Source organism: Mobula birostris, unplaced genomic scaffold (assembly GCF_030028105.1).
Source record: "Mobula birostris isolate sMobBir1 unplaced genomic scaffold, sMobBir1.hap1 scaffold_1003, whole genome shotgun sequence".
Lineage (NCBI taxonomy): Eukaryota > Metazoa > Chordata > Chondrichthyes > Myliobatiformes > Myliobatidae > Mobula > Mobula birostris.
The window spans coordinates 124,610-141,512 of NW_027274044.1; the positions used below are offsets into that span (position 1 = coordinate 124,610).

The 16,903-nt window shown below is 42.5% G+C and overlaps 1 protein-coding gene across 1 annotated transcript in view; it reads left to right on the plus strand.

The window, feature by feature from the left end:
• The window catches only part of LOC140192274 (NACHT, LRR and PYD domains-containing protein 3-like), a gene marked incomplete at its 3' end in the record, with an annotated part of 32,899 nt that extends 16,076 nt beyond the window's left edge, over positions 1–16,823 (plus strand). Inside the window, exons 8-10 of the mRNA XM_072249940.1 lie at positions 14,082–15,819; positions 16,411–16,497; positions 16,653–16,823. Of these exons, the coding sequence (XP_072106041.1) occupies positions 14,082–15,819; positions 16,411–16,497; positions 16,653–16,823 (1,996 nt within the window). The remainder of the gene's footprint in view (positions 1–14,081; positions 15,820–16,410; positions 16,498–16,652) is intronic.
• Between the last annotated feature and the right edge of the window lie 80 nt (positions 16,824–16,903).

Here is a 16,903-nt window from a genome sequence, read left to right on the forward strand (position 1 = left end):
GAGGGGGGAAAACCCAGAGGATGGGCAAGGGGTATATTCAGAGGGACAGAGGGAGAAAAAGGAGAGTGAGAGAAAGAATGTGTGTATATAAATAAATAATGGATGGGGTACGAGGGGGAGGTGGGGCATTAGCAGAAGTTTGAGAAATCAATGTTCATGCCATCAGGTTGGAGGCTACCCAGACGGAATATAAGGTGTTGTTCCTCCAACCTGAGTGTGGCTTCATCTTTACAGTAGAGGAGGCCGTGGATAGACATGTCAGAATGGGAATGGGATGTAGAATTAAAATGTGTGGCCACTGGGAGATCCTGCTTTCTCTGGCGAACAGAGCGTAGGTGTTCAGCAAAGCGGTCTCCTAGTCTGTGTCGGGTCTCGCCAATATATAGAAGGCCACATCGGGAGCACCGGACGCAGTATATCACCCCAGCCGACTCACAGGTGAAGTGTCGCCTCACCTGGAAGGACTGTCTGGGGCCCTGAATGGTAGAGAGGGAGGAAGTGTAAGGGCATGTGTAGCACTTGTTCCACTTAGAAGGATAAGTGCCAGTAGGGAGATCAGTGGGGAGGGATGGGGGGGACGAATGGACAAGGGAGTTGCGTAGGGAGTGATCCCTGCGGAAAGCAGAGAGGGCGGGGAGGGAAAGATGTGCTTAGTGGTGGGATCCCGTTGGAGGTGGCGGAAGTTACGGAGAATAATATGTTGGGCCCAGAGGCTGGTGGGGTGGTAGGTGAGGACCAGGGGAACCCTATTCCTAGTGGGGTGGCAGAAGGATGGAGTGAGAGCAGATGTGCGTGAAATAGGGGAGATGCGTTTGAGAGCAGAGTTGATGGTGGAGGAAGGGAAGCCCCTTTCTTTAAAAAAGGAGGACATCTCCCTGGTCTCAGAATGAAAAGCCTCATCCTGACAGGAGATGCAGCGGAGACGGAGGAATTGCGAAAAGGGGATGGCATTTTTGCAAGAGACAGGGTGAGAAGAGGAATAGTCCAGATAGCTGTGAGAGTCAGTAGGCTTATAGCAGACATCAGTGGATAAGCTGTCTCCAGAGGTAGAGACAGAGAGATCTAGAAAGGGGAGGGAGGTGTCGGAAATGGACCAGGTAAACTTGAGGGCAGGGTGAAAGTTGGAGGCAAAGTTAATGAAGTCAACGAGCTCAGCATGCGTGCAGGAAGCAGCGCCAATGCAGTCGTCGATGTAGCGAAGGAAAAGTGGAGGACAGATACCAGAATAGTCACGGAACATAGATTGTTCCACAAACCCAACAAAAAGGCAGGCATAGCTAGGACCCATACGAGTGCCGATAGCTACACCTTTAGTTTGGAGGAAGTGGGAGGAGCCAAAGGAGAAATTATTAAGAGTAAGGACTAATTCCGCTAGACGGAGCAGAGTGGTGGTAGAGGGGAACTGATTAGGTCTGGAATCCAAGAAGAAGCGGAGAGCATTGAGACCTGCCTGATGGGGGATGGAAGTATATAGAGACTGGACATCCATGGTGAAAATGAAGTGGTGGGGGCCAGGGAACTTAAAATCATCGAAAGGTTTAAGAGCGTGAGAAGTGTCACGAACATAGATCGGAAGGGATTGAACAAGGGGTGATAAAACAGTGTCGAGGTATGCAGAAATGAGTTCGGTGGGGCAGGAGCAAGCTGAGACAATAGGTCGGCCAGGACAGGCAGGTTTGTGGATCTTGGGTAGGAGGTAGAAACGGGAAGTGCGGGGTGTGGGAACTATAAGGTTGGTAGCAGTGGGTGGGAGATCCCCTGAGCTGATAAAGTTGGTGATGGTGTGGGAGACAATGGCCTGGTGCTCTTTAGTGGGGTCACGATTGAGGGGTAAATAAGAGGAGGTATCTGCGAGTTGTCGCTGTGCCTCGGCAAGGTAGAGGTCAGTACGCCAGACTACAACAGCACCCCCCTTATCGGCGGGTTTAATAATAAGGTTAGGATTAGTGCGGAGGGAGTGGACAGCAGAGCGTTCGGAAGGAGTGAGGTTGGAATGGGGACAAGGTGCGGTGAAGTCGAGACGGTTGATGTCCCATCGGCAGTTAGCAATAAAGAGATCCAGAGCAGGCAGAAGACCAGAGCGGGGTGTCCATGAAGAGGAGGAGGTTTGAAGACGGGAGAAGGGGTCATCGGTGGGAGTGGAAGAGTCTTGCTGAAGAAGTAGGCTCGGAGACGGAGACGGCGGAAGAAAAGTTCCGCATCGTGGCGAACACGGAACTCGCTGAGGTGTGGGCGAAGGGGGACAAAGGTGAGGCCCTTACTGAGAACAGAGCGTTCTGCCTCCGACAGTTGAAGGTCGGAGGGGATGGTAAAGACCCGGCACGGATGAGAGCTGGGATCAGAGGGGGGAGGGGGGAGGCTGGGGGTGTCAATGGAGAGGGGAGGGTTGGGGTGAGAGGAAGATGGAGCCTCCGAGGGCCCAGGAGTTGACGGTGGGATCTGAGGAAGACGGGGCTGCGGAGTGGTGGTGGGAGAAGGGGAGACGGGAGTCACAACAGCAGCACATAAAGACCCGGCCTGGAGTTCAGGGCTGGAGTCGACTCCCGTCTCCCCTTCCCCCACCACCACTCTGCAACCTTATATATAAAATTGTAGCATCGTGCATCTCATAGCTAATGACCACTCACTTAGATAACCACAATATGCTGACAGAAGAGTGGAAAGATACCGTTAGGGTATGAACGGATTTAAGGAACAACTGATAATAGATTACGTAATTCTATAGCAAGCCCTGGGGAAAGCAGAAATCTTTCAATGTTATATTGCCTATCAAAAACCATTTCATTCTATCTCTTGCAAGGTTAAGAGAAGTTCCTAATACATACAAGATGCATGCAATCTCTGCAACATCTAATGAGACAGTGACGTACAATAATCTCCCCATTAACAACCACAAAGGAGCAAACACCATTATCAAAATAAATGGAGCCATTTTCCAGAGTCTGGCTTTAAACCCACTGTAATTTAGTGAAGTGGACAACAATCGGGTATCAAATCAGAACAAAAAAAACTAATTATACCTTGTCACAGCTATACAGGAATGATTTGAAATTAGTTACTCTTGCATCAGTAAAGCTAAAACAATCAATTCAAATAATGGCACTAACTTCCCAAGAAAAAAACATGAACTGTAGACTTGAAAAGTACAGAAAAATAACATAAAGGAATATGCAATAGAACCAGTAGAATATAAAACAGAGCATCAGGATGCAATACAACCGAAGGATGAATGTGAAACATATATTTAGGATATCTACAAGCAAAGAAAAGAGATCATCGTGTGATAAAAGAAAATCTTTCAACACAATTTACTTCAAGGCTCAAGAAAATCTGCCAAACAGAGCTGAACAGTAAAACTATAACAAAGGTACTAAACACTCCCTATGCCCATATTGATAAGTCTTTTGGTATAATATCCTGGTCTGAAACAGATCTGGAAAATATGGGAAAAAATTACAGAACAGTCAGATAAAAGTTCTCAGAATCAGGTTTTAATATCACTGACAAATATTGGGAAAATTGTCTGCACAATTACAGTATGGTGTGTGTGGTGAGCGTGTATATATGTATACAATTGTAGAAAGAGAATTAATCAGTCTGATGGCCTGGTGGAAGAAGCTGTCACGGAGCCTGTTGGTCCTGACAGCTTCTTCCACCAGGCCATCAGACTGATTAATTCTCTTTCTACAATTGTAAGAGAATTAATCAGTCTGATGGCCTGGTGGAAGAAGCTGTCACGGAGCCTGTTGGTCCTGACTTTTATGCTGCGGTACTGCTTCCCGGATGGTTGCACCTGGAACAGTTTGTGGTTGGAGTGACTTGTGTCCCCAATGATCCTTTGGGCCCTTTTTACACTCCTGTCTCTGTAAATGACCTGAATACTGGGAAGTTCACAACTTCAAATCCACTGGGCGGTCCACACCACTCTCTGCAGGGTCCTACAATTGAGGGAAGTACAGTTCCATACCAGGCAGTGATGCAGACAGTCAGAATACTCTCAATTGTGCCCCTGCAGAAAGTCCTTAGGATTTGGAGACCCCTCCCGAACTTCCTCAATCATCTGAGGTGAAAGGGGTTCTGTTGTGCCTTTTTCACCACACAGTCGGTAAGTACAGACCACGTGAGATTCTCGGTGATGTGTGTGCTGAGGAACTTAAATCTGTTCACTCTCTCAACCCCAGATCCATTGATGTCAATAAGAGTCAGCCTGTCTCCATTCCTCCTGTCGTCCACAACCAGGTCAGGGTGATGACTTCTCTATAGGCTGCCTTTTTATTATTTGAGTTTAGACTAATCAATGTAGTGTCACCAAAAGATTGCAGCTGTGGGTGGCAGCACAGTCATGGGTATACAGACAGTAAAGGAGGGGGATTAGGACACAGCCCTGAGGGGCATCTGTGTTTAGGGTCAGAGGTGAGGGAGCCCACTCTTACCACCTGCCGGCAATCTGACGGGAAGTTCGCGATCCAGCTGCACAAGGTAAGGACTCTGAGCTTCTTGTCAAGCCTGGAGGGAATGATGGTGTTGAATGCTGAACTGAGGTTCAAGGACATAAGCATCATTCTTCTCCAGATGTGTAAGGACTGTGTGTAGAGCTGTGGTTATTGCATCATCTTTTGATCGGTTGTGTCGGTAGATGAATTGTGGAGGGTCCAGTGTGGGTAGTAGCAAGCTTCAGATGTAGTCCTTGACCGGGCTCTCAAAGCATTTGCTTATTATTGAGGTGAGTGCCACCGGACGTCAGTAGACATGTTACCTTGGTCTTTTAGGTAGGGACAATGGGGGATGATTTGAAGCAGGAGGACATTCTACACTGGGAGAGGGAGAGATAAAAAATATCTGTAAACACACCTGCCAGTTCTGCCGTGCACATCCTGAGTACCTGCCCCGGGATGCCGTCTGGTCCCGCAGTCTTGCAACTGTCCACTCATTGGAAACACCTGTGAACTTCAGCCTCAGAGATAACCAAGGTGCAGGTCGCTTTGGAGGCTCTCCTCGGAGGTTCAGTGTTGGCGATATCAAACCGAGCGTAAAAAAGATCTAGCTGCTCTGGGAGAGAGGCAGCAATGTTGGCAACACCACTGCGCTTAGCTTTTAAGTCTGCAGTGGTGTACAGACCTTGCGGCGTGTGTTCTTGCTGGAGAGTTGTGCCTGTATTGTCGTTTCGCTGCCTCGATGATTTTCTTTTCTTTTTAAATCTTTTTATTAATTTTCAAAATTATAAACACAGTAACAAAGTTCATACAAAGAGATTGGAATAATCTTAATAAGCATATACAAAAAGGATTTAAGTAACATAGGTATAATAGACTTCCAAACTCATAATGAAATTAGTCATAAAGAAAAAAAGAAAAAAAACCCAAAAGAAAAAGAAAAAAAACAAAAAGGAACAGAGCTAGACCAGTACAGGTTTGCCCCGCCATCCGAAGGTAGAGCGTTCCTATGAAATGGTTCACAAGCCGAGATGTTGTAAAGCGAAGAAGCAATTACCGTTTATTTATATGGGAAAATTTTGTGAGCGTTCGCAGACCCAAAAATAACCTACCAAATCATGCCATATAACACATAAAACCTAAAATAATAGTAACATATAGTAAAAGCAGGAATGATATGATAAATACACAGCCTATATAAAGTAGAAATAATGTATGTACAGTGTAGTATCACTTACCAGAATTGGTTCAGCGCCGAGCAGACTGATGATGGTGTTAGACTGAGTCGTTGGAGTTTGGGTGGTGCAGTGGCCCCCCCCCCCCACCCTCCAGGCCGCTGAGCGATACATTGCCGCGAAGAACGCAGGGGTCCAGCGGTAGCCAGGAGGTACACAGCATATCTTTAAGAAAAAAGCCAAAACAAACTTGCTAATTAATTAGGTGCCATCCGTAATTGTCGGCCCAGATCAGTGCCAATTTCCGATTGCGTCGTCTCTGATCTGGGCCGACAATTACGTGTCGTCGGCACCTAATTAATTAGCATGTTTATTTCGGCTTTTTTCTTAAAGATGTGCTGTGTGCCTCCCGGCTACCGTTGCATTTTCCATGAGTCGGTATCTGTCGGTGGCCTGGGGGTTGGGGTGGTGGGACACTGGGGTGTCATCTCGTTGCCTGTTTCCATTAGAGCAGGCAGCACATCTTCTCCTATGACTGCCTGCCTCGATGTCGAAGATCAAGGTTCGTCGTCTGCTGTGGCTGATGTAGAGGCTTGCTTGACTGCTGAGCCTTGCGTATTTTTCTATCACACAGTTCTTTAATAAGGACTCAAACCATCCTGCAAATATCCCCTAAACCGACGTACCCTTTCAAAATTAAAGTTGTACTTTATCATTACTCATTCGGTTTCAACTGTTATCCTTTTTTCTTCCAATTGTATCAGCTCTTCATTTGTCAGTTCTTGGTGATGGGATGCCAAAACGTCTTCAACATCATCTTTGTCAACTTCCACAAGCCAAACTCACGTTGTCCTTATTTCATTCACCACGATCAAAACGCTTAATTATGTCTAGTTTTACCGTATGTAACACCCTTACGAGTTCTTTCAGGCTTTTCCGATACCATAGAACTCATCTTGCAAACAGCTGCTCACAGGCTCGTGTTTAAGCAATGCCGGCGAGAATCCAGGGGAGAGCAGCTGCTCGGGGCGCGCTGCCTTTTATCGTGCACTGATTTTTTTGCGCGCTGAATTTTTTTTCGTAACAGTGAAAACACCTTCTGAAAGCGAAAATAGGGTACTAATGTAGGTCTTTCGTAACAGTGAGGTTTCGTAAAGCGGACGTTCGAAAAGCGGGGGACACCTGTATCTTGAATCAGACACGTTCAGTAATGTCATCAACTCCGCTCCTCTATTCATATAATTTAAGTTAATAAAAAAAAATTCAGAAAGGTCAAATTACATCATATGAAAATGTTGCATATAAGGTTTCCAAGTTTCTTCAAATTTAACCGAAGGATCAAAAATATCACTTCTAATTTTTTCTAAATTTAAACTTAATATAGTTTGAGCGAACCATTGGAATGTAGTAGGAGCATTGGTTTCCTTCCAGTTCAACAAAATAGACCATCTGGCCATTAACGTAACAAATGCTATCACCCGACAGGCTGAAGAAGACAAACATCTATGTTCTAACATTGGCAATCCAAAAATTGCCGTAATAGGATGGGGTTTTAAATCAAAACATAGAACTGTAGAAATAATATCAAAAATATCTTTCCAATATTTTTCCAAAAGACGACAGGACCAAAACATATGAATTAAAGAAGCCATCTCAGAGTGACATCTATCACAAGTAGGGTTTATATGGGAATGAAAATGGGCTAATTTATCTTTGGACATATGGGCTCTATGTACTACTTTAAATTGTGTTAATGTATGTTTATGTATTATGTATAGAAGAAGTGCTAACTAATTGAAAAATTTTATCCCTTTTCTCTATAGGTAGACAAAGTTGAAGTTCTCTTTCCCATTCATTTTTAATTTTATCAGATATACCTGGCTGTAATTTCATAACTATATCATAGATAATAGCTACTAATCCCTTCTGAAAAGGATTTAAACCTAAAATTTTATCAATAATATCAGTAGGATTTGAAGTCGGAAAGGTAGGCAACGTAGTATTTAAAACATTTCTTATTTGTAAGTATCTAAGAAAATGGAATCTAAGCAAATCAAATTTCTTAGATAACTGCTCAAAAGATATAAAACAGCTATCCAGAAATAAGTCACAAAAGCATATTATACCTTTCGTTTTCCATATCAAAAAGGCTTGGTCCAAAACTGAGGGTTGAAAAAAGAAATTAGATACAATAGGACTTGATAACATAAATTCATTCAGGCCAAAAAATTTACGAAATTGAAACCATATTCTCAATGTATGTTTAATTATAGGGTTAAACATTTGTTTATTCAATTTAGATGGTAGAAAAGGAAGTGAAGTTCCTAAAATGGAAGCTAAAGAGAACCCTTGTACGGAGTGGCCTTCAAGGTTTACCCAATGTGGGCTTGGAGTTGTATTCCAATCTTGCGTCCAAAATATTAAATATCGAATATTAATTGCCCAATAATAAAATCTTAGGTTGGACAATGCCAAACCACCCTCTTTCTTGGATTTCTGGAAGTATTTTTTACGTAATCTGGGACTTTTGTTTTGCCATATGTAAGAGGAAATTTTAGAATCAATAGTATCAAAAAAGGATTTAGGAATAAAAATTGGTATCGTTTGAAATAAATATAAAAACTTAGGTAAAATAATCATTTTAATAGCATTGATTCAGCCAATCAATGATAGAGACAATGGGGACCACTTAGTGATCAGTTGTTTAACCTGATTAATTAATGGTGAAAGGTTGAAATGGAATAGATCCTTATGTCTCTTAGTAATTTTAACTCCTAGATAAGTAAAATAGTCAGTGGTCACTCTAAATGGAGAATTTCTGTAAATGGGAACCTGCATATTTAATGGAAAAGTTCACTCTCACCTAGGTTCAGTTTCTAACCAGAAAAACTACTAAACTGAGCAAGTAAAGTTAATACTGCCGGAATAGATTTTCCTGGGTTAGAAATATATTACGGTAGATCATCTGCATATTGTGATAATTTATGAGTCTCATTTCCACGGGTAATGCCAAATATATTAGGGGAGTCACGAATAGCAATAGCTAGCGGTTCCAAAGCGATATCAAATAGTAGTGGACTAAGAGGGCAACCCTGCCTAGTACCACGGAATAGATGAAAAAGAGTGAATCTTTGATTATTAGTAAATACTGAAGCCAAAGGGGTGAAATATATTAGTTTAATTCAAGATATAAATATAGAACTAAAATTAAAATTCTCAAGGGTGTTAAATAAATATCTCCATTCAACTCTGTCAAAAGCTTTCTCAGCATCCAATCAGATAACACATTCTGGAATTCTGGGTGAAGGCGTATAAACAATATTCATTAATCTCCTAATATTAAAAGAAGAGTAAGGATTTTAAATAAATGCAGTCTGATCAGCAGAAATAATTTGAGGTAATACATTCTCCAATCTCATTGCCAATATTTTAGGAAAAAATGTTAGAATCCACATTCAGCAAGGATATAGGCCTATAAGATGCACATTCAGTAGGATCCTTATCTTTTTTAAGAATTAGGGAAATAGAAGCTCGATAAAAAGATTGTGGTAATTTACCTATAGATACTGCATCCCTAAAAACTCTACATAGCCAAGGAGTCAGTATAGTAGAGAATTTTTTTTAAAAATTCTACTGTATATCCATCTGGGTCAGGTGCTTTACCTGAGTTCATCAAAAAAATAGTGTTCTTTATTTCCTCTACTGTAATAGGTACATCTAGTTTTGACCGTTCATTAGATGATAATTTTGGAATATTCAATTTCTTAAAAAATCCATGCATTATAGTAGAGTCATCAGGAAATTCTGATTGATATAAGGAGGTATAAAATTCTTGAAAGGATTTATTAATCTAGTCATGGTCAACTGTCAAAGTGCCATCTTGTTTACAAATCTTAAGAATCTGTCATTTAACCGAGACTGATTTCAATTGATCAGCCAATAGTTTCCCAGTTTTATCACCATGTATATAGAATTGACTCTTAGTTTTGATTAATTGACTTTCAATTAAAGATGATGATAAGAGATTATGTTCCATTTGAAGTTCAGCTCTCTGTTTATAAAGTTCCTGATTAGGGGCTATAGAATATTTCTTGTCAATTTCTTTAATCTTGTCAACCAGTTTAAGTATTTCATTATTAGTTCACCTTTTTAATCCAGCAGTATATGAAATGATTTGTCCACAAATATATGCTTTAAAAGTATCCCATAATGTCCCACTGGAAATATCCTCCGTAGAATTCATTGTAAAGAAAAAAATAATCTGTTCCTCAATAAACTTGACAAAATCCGAGTCTTGAAGTAAAGTGGTATTAAATCGCTATTATCTAGAATTAGTAAATGTATCCCTTAAGTTAATAAATAATTTCAACGGTGCATGGTCAGAAACAGCAATAGAATCATATTCGCAACCAGTAACGAGAAATTAGTCGAGAGTCGATTTAAAAAAAATAGTCAATTCTTGAATAATGCTGATATACATGTGAAAAATATGAGAACTCTTTCTCATTTGGATGTAAGAATCTCCAAATTTCTGAGATACCAGAGTCGGTCATAAAAGAGTTAATAAGGGTAGCCAATTTGTTCGGAAGTACTTGATTGCACTTGGATCTATCCATCAAAGGATTTAAACAACAATTGAAATCTCCACCCATAATCAGCATATTGTCATTTAAATTAGGAAGCGATGTGAAGAGATTCTTAAAAAATCAGGAAAGTCAACATTTGGGGCATAAACATTAAGCATAACAACTGTTTTGTTAAATAACAAACCAGTAATTTACAAAAATCTGCCATTCGGATCTGAAATCGTCTCATAGTGCAGAAACGAAATTGACGGATCTATAAAAATAGAAATGCCTTTTACTTTAGCCTGTGAATTCGATTAATACTGTTGGTCCTTCCAGAATCTAAAAAAACGCTGATTATCCTCTTTCCGGACATGAGTTTCTTGTACAAAAATAATATGAGCATTCATCCTATGGAATACTTAAAACATTTTCTTCCGTTTAATTGGGTGGTTTAAACCACTTGTGTTCCAAGAAACCAAATTAATAATCTTATCCATCGTAACGAGCTTGAGCACAAGGTATGTAAAGGGTTGACCAGAGTACAGACTCATGACCCCGGAAGAGGGAAAAAGGTCCAAAGAGGAACCGGAAGTTACGGCGTTTCGGACATTTTAGTAGTTTCAGGTCAGCCTGTTTAAAAAGCAAAAATGAATTAAAAATAAAAACAAGAATACCACCCTCCTCCCACAAAAACTCAGAAAAAAGCCAGACAGTGGCCAGTGCTAAATCTAAAGCTAATCCTAACCCCATTTTTCCAGAAGGCAACCCAAGAGAAATATGTTTATCAAAAGAAATACCACCCATATTCAAAAAAAGTTTTAAAAAAAATAGCCATAACGGTAAGAAAAAGCTTACAGCGATTAGAAGCATCGAATAGTTCCTTCTTACTCATATTTCAAAGAACATCAAATGTCAGATCATATTACTATATTAATTCTCCATATATAAATGATTGGAAGTGACGTTAGAAACAGAAAGGATTCTGGGAAGAAGAAGAAAACAATCCACCATCTTAAAATATAATACTCCAGTAACATTTCAGAAAGAAAACAAGCCTTAAAATTGTAATTAAATAACTTTCAAAAAATTATAGAGTAAGATATACAAGATCACTAACAGAAAAGCATAATATCATTTAACAGTATAAAGTGTACCTACACTGCAAGATCAAGGGGAAAAACCCTCGAACTATACAAATCAAAGACGAGAGAGAAAAAAAATGATACATTAATTAATTCTCCGCAGAGGGCGGCAGATTGTTGAGAAAACTTTGGGCTTCCATCGGATTTTTAAACAGGCGGTGCGAGTTGTCCAGCATAACCACTCTCAAACGGGCTGGAAACAGTAGCGCTATTTTATAGACCCGACGATAAAGTTCTGCCATCTGTGGTTTAAAAGCCATCCGTTTTTTCAGTACATCTTGGCTGTAATCGACAATCCTGAACTTGAATTCTTGAAATTGGATCATACCTTTCTTTCGAGCAGCTCGAATAATTCATTCCTTGTCATGAACATATTGAAACCGAATGATGATTGGTCTCGGTCTGGCCAAATTCTCCGGATTAAAATGAAAAGTACGATGCACACGATCTAGTAGTGGGGGCTCCTCCAATATATCGGAACCAAACACTTCCATTAGCAACTTAGAAAAATCTTTGGTAGGATCTCCCGACTCAACATCTTCAGGAAAACCGATTATTCGCAAATTCTGTCGTCGGGAGCAATTTTCAAGATCAATAGTCTTAGCTTGATGACGTTCCAGCTGCTGAGTTACCGAAGTTAACCATTTTTCAAGAGCTTCAATTTTTCGATCCCTTTTGCAGCCATCTTGATCTAGTTCAGAGATCCTAACTTGTTGTTGATCGATTTCACGTCTGAGTAATCTGGAATCTTCCTGCATCAACTTCAACACTCCTTCAATTAGGGTGAGTCTTTGATTAACTGTTTCATCTGGAAGTTCCTTCATTACTTCCGTAGTTATCGGAACTTCCTTCGATGTTCCAGGATCACCATTTTTCTTCCCGTTCCTGCCGGGACCTTTCCCTTCTTTAACTTCTCGTGCTCTGGTATTCATTTTCAGTGAGTGAAAGTCACAGTTCAATGACATAAATGTGACATAAATCGTTTAGTGTGGGAATAGTTGAAGTAAGTAAGAGTGGTTACGTGTAAAAAAGTAAAGGGTATGGAGCAATGCCAAAGTACAGCTCACTCCAAGGGCTCCCTGCTGCATTTTGATGATTTTGCTGCATTTCTTGAGCTCCTTCTAATTACCGGCAATGTAAGCTGTCTGCCGCGTGTTAAGTGCTGTTCGCACGGAACTGTTAATCCAGGGTTTCTGGTTTGGGTGGACCGTGACTGATATCTGGGGAACAACACCCTCAATACACTTCCGGATTAAGCTCTTGAACCCTTCCCTGAAGATCCTTTGGCCTTATTGTCTGCCTGCACTGCATTTCCTTGGCAACTGCAATACTGTTTCCCTGAACTATCCTGTTCTGTTTTGCCTTGTGCAACCTCTATGCACTGATGTGATGAAATGATCTATTTGGATCGCATGCAGAAAAGTTACCATTGTACCTCGGTACATTTGACAATAATAAATCAATTTACCGATTTATTGTTGTCAATTATGCAGTGACCCTTGATTGCTTCAGATTGTTATACCGTGGGGTGGTGATGGGGATAAGCCCCCATGACCTATTAAATTCTCCCAATAGCGTCCGAATCAAATACCCCCTGTCAACCAAGTCCAGCTCCTGGCCTTCATGTGTGGCTTAGCTACTAAGCCCGGTGGAAGCATTTCATCCGAGAGCAGACAGGGCAAAGGCGGGTTACTGGGCCTTACAACTAGTCGCTTCGGGCAGCTGGGTTTCGTCAGACACGATTGGCATCTCATCCAGGGGAAGGAAAACTCTGATCTCAATCCTCCACTGCCTTGCAACTCTATCCCTCATGGGAGTAAACCCACAGGCAAAAACCTAGAGCTGGAGCTCCTAAGGCAGACTTATGTTGTGATCAGCGCAAACTGGCTACTCCTGTGATGCTTCTGGTCCCAAGCTGTATCAGTCTCTGCCGTTCCTTTGTCTTCATCAGATGCATGGAAGAGGGGAGAACGCTACATGGGCAACAGCTGGCTCTCCATATCGCAGTGTCCTGGCTCCCGTATCGAGTCAGCTGGGAGGTAACATCCATGGTCGACCCTGACAGGCGGAGACCTCATAAGACAGTTCCACACACCCCACTGCCAGACTGATCAGTAGCAGTTGCCAAGACTTCACCGCCCTCTCCCAGAAACACGACGTACATCACTGACACATTTGTTGTCTCTTCCATTCACAGAGACTCCATCTGTCCACCGCTCCTCCATCTTTGAAATCGAAAGTAAACAATTTTCTTTCTTGTCTTTCCGATGAGCTGTCGATCCGAAACCTCACTGTGATTCTCTCCACAGATGCTGCCCGACTTGAGTATTTCCCGCATATTCTGCTCCTGTTTAGATACAAGAGCAGTGGACACCTGTGACTCCCCAGTGTACAGATTTGCCAAAACGCACAGTGTCCTGCTCTCCATATTTCCACACCAGATCAACATTAACATCGTCTGTTAATGTTACAAACAACGCTTTAAATGTAGTGAAATGTTGTTGTAATAGAAGTGCAATAGGATATCAGGGGGATGCTCAGCTTCACAAGTCAGTAGTACCAGAATATGAGGGTTGGGCATTTTCTGGGATATCCATCGCTGTCAGTTCTGGTGTCCGTGAACAGAGTTTTACTTTCTATCCCAATATCCATGGAAGCATTCAATTACTTCATGTAATCTCAAGCACTGAATGTTGAATTTATAAAATTCTTTGTCAGATGAGCCATTTAACACTTTGACAATGTTCTCTGTTCCCATGGAAGATGTTCAACAGAAACACAAGGAGACTCTGCGGGCACAAACTGAGACACTGAGAGTGAACACGATCCTGATGAGGGAGAAGGTGAAGGTTTTCCAGCTGGTTGATCGATACGCTGAGCTCACGGTCATTTCTACTGTTCGAGATCGACGATTAGTGGAACATGAGCTGCTAGCAAGAGGCAGAGACCACGAGGAGTGGAGAGAGAAACATCTCCGCGGAGAGCTGGAAAAAATCCGGACTGATCAGTTATTCCAGAGCAGCTTTTCCCGGAGTAAATCCAAATCTGGGAGTTCAGCAGCAGTGGCCGGAGTCGCGGGGATCGGGAAAACAACAATGGTACAAAAGATTGTTTATGACTGGGCCACAGGGAAAATATACCAACAATTCCAGTTTGTCTTCAGTTTCAAATTCAGGGATTTAAACTCCATTAACTGCAGAGTAAACCTGAGGGAACTGATTTTGGATCAGTATCCTTACTTTGGGAATTTCCTGAGAGAGGTCTGGAAGAACCCAGAGGGATTGCTGTTTATATTCGATGGTTTGGATGAATTCAAGCACAGAATCGATTTTGCTGACGGTCGGAGAGATACAGAACCCAAGCACCAGTGCCCAGATCCTGAATTCAAATGCAGGGTGTCTGACATTGTGTACAGTTTAATCCAGCACAAACTGCTCCCAGGGTGTTCGGTGCTGGTGACCACCCGCCCCACTGCATTACATTTACTGGAAAAGGCAGAGATCAGTGTCTGTGCTGAAATCCTGGGATTTGTTGGTGAGGAACGGAAGGAATATTTCATCAGGCATTTTGAAGATCAGGCAGTGGCAGTAGCTGTTTTCAAACATGTGAAGGAGAACGAGATCCTGTACACCATGAGCTACAACCCCTCCTACTGCTGGATCCTCGCTCTGGCACTGGGACCCTTCTTCACACAAAGAGTCAGGGACCCGCAGCGAGTTCCCAAGACCATCACCCAACTGTTCTCCTACTATATTTACAACATCCTGAAAAACCACGGCCGTGAGATTGAGAACCCCCGTGATGTGTTACTCAGGGTTGGTCAGATGGCCTACAGAGGAGTGTCCGAGAAGAAGATTGTGTTTACAGATGGAGATTTGATCAACTACAATCTGCAGCCTTCCCAGTTCCTGTCCGGGTTTTTGATGGAGCTTTTGGAGAGAGAGAATTCTGCCCGATGTGTGGTGTACACATTCCCACACCTCACCATCCAAGAGTTTGTAGCTGCAGTCGCACAATTCCTGAATCCACATCCTGGGAATATCCTCAAATTCCTCACTAAAGCCCACAACACGACAGATGGGCGATTTGAGATATTTCTCCGTTTTGTTGCTGGTCTCTCTTCCCCAATGACAGCTCGAGGCCTGGAGGAGTTTCTGGGTCCATTTCCTCATCAAACAACCTGCCGGGTGATTGACTGGGTGAAGGAGGAGGTTAAACGCCAGAGTGGAAACACGTGGAGTGAAGCCGGTAAAAGGAGCCTCCTGAACACATTGCACTACCTGTTTGAGTCTCAGAATCGTGGGCTGGCTCAGGCCGCACTGGGATCTGTGGAAACACTTTCATTCGATGGAATGACACTGACCCCGATTGACTGCGCGGTTCTGTCTCATGCCATCGGACTCTGTGACACAATAAAACAGCTTGAACTGAACAACTGCCACATTCAATGTGAAGGAATTCAGCGGCTGGGACCTGGGCTGCACAAGTGCCAGGAGTTGAGGTAACTTTATTTATCTCTCACTCTGAACTCTGAAACTGTTCCATTGTGTTGTTTCAACGTAAAAGAATTTGGGTGAAACTGTAGTAAATCAGATTGTGAAGAATTGGGACAAATGACCAGAGGATCGGTCAGTAATTCCCAAGGACGGGAGGGTTCATCTTATTGGATTATCTTTTCCCATTGGTATCCTCCTTTGGGACCTCTCCCTCATCCCCCGTCCTCCTGTGTGATCTCTCTTCCCCATTCTTCCTATCCCTTTCCTCAGGTGGGGTCTTGTCCACTATCTCCCATAAATAAATCTTCCTCACTGTGGCCCTGCCCCTTCCGATGCTCTCAAGTCAGGAACACTTTTCTAACCATCAGGGAATGAGACAGAATATGTGGAGTTTACAGGGTCACACCAACAGACTAAATTACTGACATTCAGTGAACATCCTGGAGCTGGGCAGTGAGGGACATTGACACTGATGGGAACTCCGATCAGTGACTTACTGAAGGGCTTAATGTTCCCTGAAATATCCATGTGAGAGAAATTCCCTCAGACTCTCTGGTTGAATTACTTTGTTCATCAATTTGTCTGTTTGTGTTTAGACTTGGGGAGAATGACCTGAGAGATTCAGGAGTGAAACTGGTCTCTGCGGCTCTGAGGAACCCGGTGTGTAAAATAGAGAAACTGCGGTAAGTACCAGACTGTGGGAGATTGTGTTTACAGTCACTGGGTGTCTGACACTGAACGTTAATATGATCAGTAATTGTGTTACTGACAAACACTGGGGATTTGTACTGAATCCTGTCTCTCTGTGTCCTTCACCCTCACTCTCTCTCATTTCCAGGCTGGAGAGAGTCGGTCTCACAGATTCTGGTGCCGAGGATCTCGTCTTCTCTATCAGTACAAACCCATCACTGACGGAGCTGAACCTGAGTGAGAATGAACTGGGAGATTCAGGAGTGAAACTTTTGTCTGCGGCTCTGAGGAACTCGGAGTGTAAAATACAGAAACTGTGGTAAGTACCAGACTGTGGGAGTTTGTGTTTACAGTCACTGGGTGTCTGACATTGAACATAAATGTGATCAGTAAGTGTGT